The sequence below is a fragment of the Humulus lupulus genome, chromosome 9, assembly GCF_963169125.1.
Source record: "Humulus lupulus chromosome 9, drHumLupu1.1, whole genome shotgun sequence".
Taxonomy (NCBI): Eukaryota; Viridiplantae; Streptophyta; class Magnoliopsida; order Rosales; family Cannabaceae; genus Humulus; species Humulus lupulus.
In genome coordinates, this window is record NC_084801.1 from 3,513,330 (window position 1) to 3,523,455 (window position 10,126).

Consider the following 10,126-nt stretch of genomic DNA (forward strand, 5'->3'; position numbering starts at 1 on the left):
TCTAATGCAACATTTGCTACCAGTGGCCATTCGATCTGTGTTGCCTAGGAGAGTTCGAGATGTAATCACAAGGTTATGCTTGTTTTTCAAGTCACTGTGTTGTAAGGTGATTGATCCGCTAAAGTTACCTAAGTTAAGAGATGAAATTGTTGAGGTATTATGTGAGTTGGAGAAATATTTCCCGCCGGCATTTTTTGATATAATGATCCATTTGACAGTTCACTTGGTTAGAGAACTAAGATATTGTGGCCCAGTTTATTTAAGATGGATGTATCCATTTGAGCGATATATGAAGATTCTTAAGGGGTATGTTAGGAATAGAAGTCGGCCGGAAGGATGCATCGTCGAATGTTATATTGCAGAAGAGGCAGTTGAATTTTGTTCTGAATACATGACTGGTGTACAGAAAATTGGGTTAAATGATGTTGAAAATGTTGAGATTCAGAGTCGTCGTGGTAGCGTTGTATGCACAGTAAGTCGAGATCTTCTAGATGAAGCGCATCGTCTTGTGTTGCAGAATATAAATGAAATTCAACCTTATATCGAGTGAGTTATACTCATATAATACATTAAGTTTAAGTTGTGTAATTTCGTATATTCAATTGTTTAACAACATATTTATAATTGAAGGGAACATTTTAATTGGATAAAGACCAAATTTCCATCCAAGTCAAGGAACTCAAAATGGTTACAAGACGAACATTATCGAACTTTTAGTAGTTGGATAGAACAAAAGGTAAATTGTGTTGATTATTGAAAGTTGTCATTAATTAGTACTTAATTACAAGGTGACATTTTTTGTTGTTTTTGGTATGTTGATTTGATAGGTTGTGTCAGAATTACAAAACACATCAAATAAGGTTTCAGACATTGTTAAGTGGATTTCTCGAGGACCTTCAGTTAATGTCATCAAGTTTTCATCATACATGATTAACGGTACTCTATTTAACACTAGGGAGCGCGATAACAACAGAAACACACAAAACAGTGGTGTTAGCCTTGTTGCTAAAACTGTGCAAGTCTCTAGTGCAAAAGATAAAAATCCAGTTGAATGTGATATGACTTTTTATGGAGTAGTTAATGAAATTTGGGAGTTAGATTATATCACAACTCGAGTACCTGTTTTCTTTTGTGATTGGGTGAAAAGTGACAGCGGCATAATATATGAAGATTTTGGTTTCACATTAGTTAATCTAAATCGAATTGGGCACAAATCTGATCGATTTATATTAGCTTCACAAGCGAAACAAGTATTTTATGTGAATGATCCTTCAGACAACCAATGGTCAATTGTTCTTCCAACGCAAACAAGAGAATGGAACATTAAAGATGGTGATTTACATGATATACCTCTCGGAGAAGAACTTGTCACATTCACCGCAATAGAAGATAATGACGAAGTTGATGATGATTGTATTTGTTTCCGTGAAAATGGTGAAGGATTGTGGGTTGATGATAATGGGTCTTGAGGTACCATTTAATAGGTTTCATATGTTTATGATATGTGAAATTCTTAGTTGTTATCACAATGTGTTTCATCTTTTGATTATGAGTGTCCAAAATTGTTATAATAATGATATTTATGTTTCACAGATGGAGGCTGATCCTTTTGGTGGTAGTTCTGATGAGGGAGAGCAACGCCCTAATTCTCAGTCAGTGGAGCAAGAAAATAAATCTGTGAGAGGACGTACATGGATGTCTAGAAACACCAAAAAAAGGAGTGAAGGACATCTTACTCCTGTTGAATACAATGAGTATGGTCAACTAGTGGGTGGATCTAGAAGTAATGTTTCATCACAGCTTGGATCAGTTGTTCGAGCAACTGTGTCCATCAACATTAACAGTTGGAAAGATGTTAGTGTGGTGGATAAAAATAAAATATGGGACACAATGAAGGTATATTTTTATTAATTATATTTCAGTTAATGTTTTTAAAATATATATTATTTTGATAATATGCTTCTTATTACTTTCAAACTTGCAGAAAACTTATGATTTGGACCCCAAACAAAAGCAACAGATGTTGAAGGATGCGGGAAAGTACTTCCGAAATTGGAAGACTAATCTTACTAGGGTACACGATTACGACGCTTTGAAAAAATACCCAAATGAGTTCCCGCCAGCTTTGCCATTTGGATTTGAGAATGTCATAACTCCGGATGAATGGTTAGCGTTTGTGAACTCAAGATTAACTCCCGAGTGGCAAAGAAAGAGAGAGGAGATGCAAAATTATCGAGCACTGAATAAATACAATCACAACCTCTCTAGAGGAGGCTATGTGCGTATTGAAGAGATGTTAATGGAACAAAGTGGGAAAAGTCTGACTGAACTTGATAGGGCAGATTTATGGAGCATGGGTCGTCGGAATGCAAAAGGAGAGCTAATTGGAGAGGCCTCTGAGATTCAAAAAAATATTGTAAGTGCTCATATTTAATAATGTTGATATGTCAAATTATTAGCTTATATATATAACTTTCTGTGAATATTGTTTAACAGGATCATTACCGGCAACTCCAAGCTGAGGGTAAATGGGCACCTGATGGCCCTGATGATGTGCTGACGAGGGCGTTGGGCACTCCTGAGCCTCGAGGACGTGTTAGGGCTGGAGGACACGGTGTGTCCCGCTCAGTATATTGGAATACTCCAACACCTACCTCAACGAAAAATAAATCAAAAGCCTATTCTTCAAATGACGACATTAGAAAGGAATTTGAAGAAAGATTTCGAAAACAAGAAGAAGAGCATCGTCAACAAGCACAACGCCTAGAAGAGCGCCTTCAACAACAAGATGAGCTCTTGAGAAAATTATTGGCCCAACAGAGCGGGTCAGGATCTAACGTTGGAGTCCCACCAGCACCATCATCATACTATGTGCCCGACCCACCAGTGCCACCAGCGCAGGCGTCCTACTATACTCCGGACCCAGTAGTGCCTCAAGCAGAACACCACATTGTTGCACTACAACCGCTTTTGCAAGAGGTAATTAAACTTTCTTGAATATTATAAAACCAAATAAATTTATTTACTGCTTCAACATGATTATTTGTATATAATATGTTTCTTATGCAGGGCCGAGCATGCCAATTAGCAATTGGTTCGGTTTCAAACATTGTTGCATCAGGTACACTCATTGAAAGAGAAGCAGGCAACAACTTCCAAGTTATGATTACGAGTGTTCTTAAGCCAACATGTCCTCTCCCTTTTGCATATCCTGATTTGGACATGTACATAGTTGCTCAGGCCATTGGGACGCCAATAGCGTGGCCTAAGGATTTTGTCATTATATCTGAAGATGTAACTCATGAGGTGATGCCATGTTTTTACATAATTATCTTTACAATTCTATATTTGTTTGTAATTTTTTTAATTGTTGATATAATTGTATACAGACTCCCTCTACAAGTAGGACCAGATCACAACGACCAAGAGCTCCATCAACACAACAACCTCGAGAAAGAAGACGACAACAAACTCCTCCAACACAATTGGCCCAAACTCCATTGGAACGATTACAGAATATCGTATCTCATTGGGATGATGGCGAGTGTGTCAATCTAGGCATAGAGTCTGAAGTTTTTGATCAGGATATGTCTCACTGTTATATATTTAAGGATGACATACTTCAGTTTGCTCGAAAGGAGAAGATTGGACAAGCAGTACTCGTCAGCTACATGAGGTATATATCTGACAAATAAGTTTGTTCATTTAATTTTCTAATTTGATTTATTCATTCATATAACAATTTTTCATATTTTTGTATTAGGTTCATTTACAGATATGTGGTACAACAAGGTCGCCAAAATAAGTTTTTATTTGTCAATCCTAATATCGTCGCCACTCAAGGGAGTTCATTCGACGATCGTGTTCAGAATCTGTTCAGACGTTGCAATGACGTAAAATCAAAAGAACAAGTTATGCTTGTCCCTTGGAACCATGGGTAAGTTTAAAAAGTTGTCATTTTTCCGACCCATATCAATAATTTCATTGTTTAACATTTGAGCTATAATTTTTTTGTTTTTCTTATACAGTGAACATTGGATGTTGCTTATTTTGGCACCATATGCATATCATGTTTATTGTTGTGATCCGGTGAATTCAGAGCTAAATAACCGTGAGGAGATTGTATCAGTGATCGTCAGCGCTTTCAATCTTTTTTTCTCTATGAATCTTCCTGATGTCGAGATCCCTGATACTCTACGCATTAAGCAACCTCAGGTAAGTAACTTTAGCAGAAATTTTTGAACATTTGTAATAATTAAGTAGAATAATATGTATGCATTTTTTAAAAAGTTTCAATTTAATAATAAATTACTCATATTTTTAAATAATTAGTGTCCACACCAACCGGACAATGTGGCATGTGGATACTACTTAATGAGGATGTTGAAGGATTTGATTGAGCATGCGAGTCCTGGGCATTACTTGAGAACGGTATTATTAATTAAAATTTACAAATTATTTTTGAAACTATAAATGTAATCAAATAATTAATTAATATATTTTACTTTATATTTCTTGCAGCTAACAAGCACATCATATACAGAGGCACAAATTGATGAGTTGCGACAAGAATGGGCGACATATATGTTGCCGATAATCCAAAGTTACCGACCTCGTTGATAGGTTTTTTTTTTTTAATTTTTTAACTCTTTCTTCATACACAATGCAATATTTGTTCATTTTGAATATTTCTAACAAATATTGTATTTCTTGTATATATCTAACAAATATATTTTTTTCTTCCAATTTAATTGATTATTAAATTAATTTAAATTTAGATTAAAATAATTTAAATTTAAATTAATATTATTTCAATTTAATTAATTATTAAATTAATTTAATAATATTAAATTAATAATATTAAATATTAAATTAATTAATAATTAATATTAATTTAATAATTAATTAATTATTAAATTAATTTAATAATATTAAATTAATTAATATTAATTATTCAATTTAAATTAATAATATTAATTATAAATTTATTTAATTTATTTTTTTTAAATGTGGGAGACTTTCAATGTCTCCCATTAGGAGAGGTGGGAGACTTTCAATGTCTCCCAATGGGAGAGGTGGGAGACGTGGGAAATCACTCACCTCTCCCAATGGGAGACGTGGGATGTCTCCTATGGACTTCCCACGTCTCCCATTGGGAGAGGTGAGTGACTTCCCACGTCTCCCAATGGGAGAGGTGGAAAGTCAACATTTGACTTTCCACCTCTCCCAGTGGGAAACGTGGGAAGTGAGGCACGTCTCCCAACGGGAGACGTGGGATATATACCTACAATGACCTCAGCAACAACGTCTCACTAAGTGGGAGACATTGTAGACTTCCAATGTCTCCCCATTAAAGTCATAAAACATCTATTTTGTTGTAGTGATATATGCATGCGCATGTATAACATAATTATTCATTTATAGTAGTAGTAATATAACATAGACATATATTTTTCCAGATGGGCAAGGTTGCATAATCCGAAACCAGCCGGTCCAATACATATTATTCATAATCAGAAACCACTTGGTCAACCAACACAAGCTCCGAAACCCACCGGCCCAACACATACACATCCAGATTGGCAAGGTGACCAAGGCGCGCAAAATTTACCAACGCATTGAGCATTCTCTTGTGACGTTTCTATGAATATATCTGAAAGAGAAGGATCGATAGTGAGAGTGACCTGCGCCTTTCCTTGATGATCAGAGGAGTAAAGTTGAATATTAGTCAGAGCTCTCCCGCTACCTGCAAAACTAGTAGATGGAAGAAACACAAGAACAACAACTATAATATAGCTCATCATCATCACCACACTATTCTTAGTACTCTTCTCCATTTTCATCATATATATAATTCGATCTCACAAGCTTGTATCTCTTCCTAACACACTAACATTGTATTTATAGCACTTCATCTATGATGAATTAATATATTTTATATATATCCATTTATGAATTAATACATTATTTGATGAAGTGTTGATGATTATTTTTTCTAAACAAGATATTAGTTATGTATTCATGTCTGATCCTTCCCTACCTAATTTTAATTGTTACATTAATTAAATATTAACAAATACATTAAATATTAGTCCATGCGCATATGTACCTGATTTTTTAGAAATATTTTTCTTAATAAAATAATAAATAAATATATCTATATATATACAACTAGTCTGAGAAGAGACATTTTATATATTATCTTTGTTTTGGTTGTTGATCCCATATTGTATATATGCAAAACTCAATATACAATATTACTCTACACAACACATGCACATTATAAAATTTTGAAAACGCAAATATGGAACTCAAATCCTCAATCCGATGCCATTTTTGTTAAAGAAAAGAAAATCCAAATGATGTAATATACGGCTGCTTTCTATCATTGATCATTACTTTTTTATTTGATTTTTTTCTCATTAAGTTTTTAGATTTTATTGAGGATTGACAAGAATTATAGGGTTCCATCTAAAATTCAATTAGTGATTAATGGAGTTACGTACTCATGTTTTTATTAATGACTCAATATTCTTACACTTGTTCAATATGTGACACCATGCTCCAATATCCTCAAGATGGTGGCCATTTTTTGCCCACCAATCTCGAATCACTGGATCTCAGCTCGATTATTTTTTTTATTTCAAGTGTCTTTTTGCACTATGCAGATCATGAGTCTTAGCATGCTATTTGGATCTCAAGTGTCTATGGGGATCTCATTTTTTTATTGATTCGGCTAACTATTTGGATAGGTGTGGATGAAATGCCCCTTAAGGATATGGCTCATGATACCATGACAAGAATCAGGGGTTTCATCTCAAAATCAAGATATATATATCCATTTATGAATTAATACATTATTTGATGAGGTGTTGATGATTATTTTTTCTAAACAAGATATTAATTATGTATTCATGTCTGATCCTTCCCTACCTAATTTTAATTGTTACATTAATTAAATATTAATCCATGCGTATATGTACATATTTTTCCTTAAAAAATTAATAAATATATATAACTATATATAGCTAGTGTATGAAGAGATATCTTATTATCTTCGTTTTGGTTGTAGATCCTATCTGAGTAAAGTCAATGGACCTGTACAATATACAATATTATTCTCTACAACACTCCATCTTGTTTTAATATTATACTCATAATGATTTTACATGTTCACATGCACCGTAACTAAAATTATTGGATTAAGGGCATATTATAATTTATTATTACAAATTGGGAGATCAAGATTGAAACCTTTTTTTTTTTTTTTTTTTGTATATATAGGACTGATCATATGTTTCACGTTTGCTACTTTTGTGTGAGAATTTTTTTTTGGTAAATAAGAATCATTGTATTGCACAAAACCAAATCATGTACACTTACAGGTCTTCTAATACCCCTATTTTGACTTACAATTCATGTATCTAACTTTACAATTTTTGAAATCATTCTTTATCCCTATTTCTTGTTTTCCTTGGCATTGACAAAGTCAATCTCAATTTGAGTTCTCTTTTAATGACCTATACAATATGATTTACATGTCAAAGTTTAGATGACCACAAAACATCATTACGAGCACTAACAACAAAAATTAGTATTACAGGCGGAGGATTCCGCCGGTTATAATCGGTCGGTATTAACACAATTACCGACCGACTGACACACCCGCTGGTATTGTATTAATACCGGCAGATTAATGGAGGCAGGACTCCGCCGATAACGTGTAACGCTGTCAACCTCGTTTAACTCGTGTAATACCAGCGGGTTCCGCCTCTATTAATCCGCCGGTAATAAAATACTAATATTAAAATATAATAATTAATTTTATTTTATTTCTTAATAAATATACATATAATAATTATTTAAAAATAATAATATTTAGCATAAATTATAATTAATAACACAATTAATATTCATCAAACAAAAATAGCATTATAATTAATCATAAAATTAACATAATAAAATACCAATTGTCTCATTTTAATTACATATGAACTAATTATAAAATAAACATAATAAAATTTCAATTGTCTTAATATAATTAAAAAACGTAATCTAATTATTATTGTTTTGTCGGGCCAACTAGGTGTAAAATATTCATTAAGGTCAATATCTTGATCACTAGTATTAGGGCGCGGCAACAGTGGTGAAGCAAACTGTGGTGCTTGTGGAGAGTGCTGCTGCGAAGATGATCTAAATTGTCGAGTATGTGGTCGCGCCAAGGGAGACTGATGCAAAAAACTCTCAAACTGACCATACCTCTGTTGCTGCGACGAACTCACAAATTGACCATACATCTGCTGTGGATGCTGCTGCTACGATGAATCCCCGTAGTCACGAAGCCTAGGATGTGACGTCTGAGATCCTGCAGGGACGTCGTGGTAATAAAAAGGAGGGGACTGGGAGGAGCGTCCATACATGTTTGGATAATTCTGTTGAGGTGGATACAAATGTTGTTGTTGTTGTGGCATCGACCAAGGAGGTGGACTTTGAGAAGATATACCACCTTCAGGTTGTGATGGTAAATATCGTTGCAGAATGCTTTCAAACCGCGACTCAGTTTCTGTACTGGTATGCTGAGGATTACCAGATGGACCTTGTTGAGATTTCAACATCCGGATCTCTTCACGATTGACTTCGTCATTTCTGCCATAGTAGCCATGTCTTCCTGAGGTGTATGAGCAGGTTGGGCTTGTGACTGACTTTGACTTGAGGAGCTGGAAGCTGATTTTTTCCCTTTGCCTTTGCTGTAACCTACTCCTCTTTGAAAGTTAGACCTCTCCCCAAGTACTTTACTCATAATCTCGTACTGATCGATCGACAAGGAATCAGCAGCAGATCCAAATTCAGATCCCTCCATCGGTCCTTGAGACTGGCTTTGAAGTCATGCCCTCTCAAGCTCTTCCGTCATTTTTTCCTGTTCATAAAAAGTGTTAGAAACACATCAGTAACATAGTTTAATGAAAATAATATCACAAAAGTTTCTCGAGCTGTGTCGTTGACAAAAACTTTTGTCGATTTTCTCAAATGGCTATCTTTCCAAGTATCAATAACATGTTCATCAGGGTTCGCCTATACAAATGTAGAGATAGGAAGTTAGAATGTAAAATTTTGTTAAATTAAATTAATATTCTTACTTACAAATTAGTGACGCTTAGCTGCCATCGATTTTGTGCCTTGCATCGATGTATACTTCATTTCTTTTCTGTTTTTCTTATTTTGGTTGGATCGCTCAATAAATTTTGGGCTAAAAAACAACTGAACAATATCTTTCCAACTCTCCTTGGAGCAATGGTCAGGTGGGGCAACTAAAACACTCTGCAAATCTTCCGGATTAGAGTAATATTTTTTGAAGTGAGTATGTCTAATGTTCTTTCTCTCAGAATATCTTTTGCACATCTCTGTGTAGATAGTATTCATAACTCTCTCGGGTTCTGGATGACCATCAACATTATAAAAATGCTACATTAAAAAATAACACGTTAGTTTAGTTTGTAAATGATTTTAATAAAAAATTTATACCACAAGACTTGTTCTAAAATTTTACCTTCATCCTTTGTACAACTTGTTCCTTAAATTGTTGAGGTACATCAGCGAAATCCAAGTAATGTCCTGGCAACAACAAGGTGACTTGGAGGCCTATCTCGCGGACAAAAGCTTGGTCCTCCAAGCCAACCACTTTGTCCATCCTAGGATCAAGCTGAAGATCTAGTGGTGTACTGGCATTTCGCCTTCGAATTTCAAGTGGTATGTTATTAGCCAGGCCACGACCCTTTCTTCTCGGCACTTCAGCTATCCACATTTTCAACAATAACCAAAATTTGAAATATTAATATATATTAAACATTCGTTGAGCTTGACTTTCAAGCTATGAGCAAAATTTGAAAATTATTATTAACCTGACTCGCAGGAAGAGGGTACTCTACTAGGATCTGGCGGGTCTAGACCTCCACCATCTCCGCCGTGAGAGGTGGCTATATCCGCTGACATTGTACTTAGGAACAAAAATGATTAGTTAGTATTAAATTATTAGTTAGTATCAAATATCACCAATGGAAATGAACAAAATGATTACAAGTCCCATATATTATATTTTAAACGATTGTCTTTATTACAAAAATATAAA

General features: G+C 34.5%; 1 protein-coding gene across 1 annotated transcript; it reads left to right on the forward strand.

The window, feature by feature from the left end:
* The first annotated feature begins 238 nt into the window (after positions 1–238).
* On the forward strand, positions 239–1,783 carry LOC133801251 (uncharacterized). Its single transcript, XM_062239430.1, has 4 exons — positions 239–546; positions 631–736; positions 828–1,470; positions 1,594–1,783. The coding sequence occupies exons 1-3, from the start codon at positions 269–271 to the stop codon at positions 1,467–1,469; spliced, it is 1,026 nt and encodes a 341-aa protein (XP_062095414.1). The 5' UTR covers positions 239–268; the 3' UTR covers position 1,470; positions 1,594–1,783.
* Positions 1,784–10,126: the final 8,343 nt, after the last annotated feature.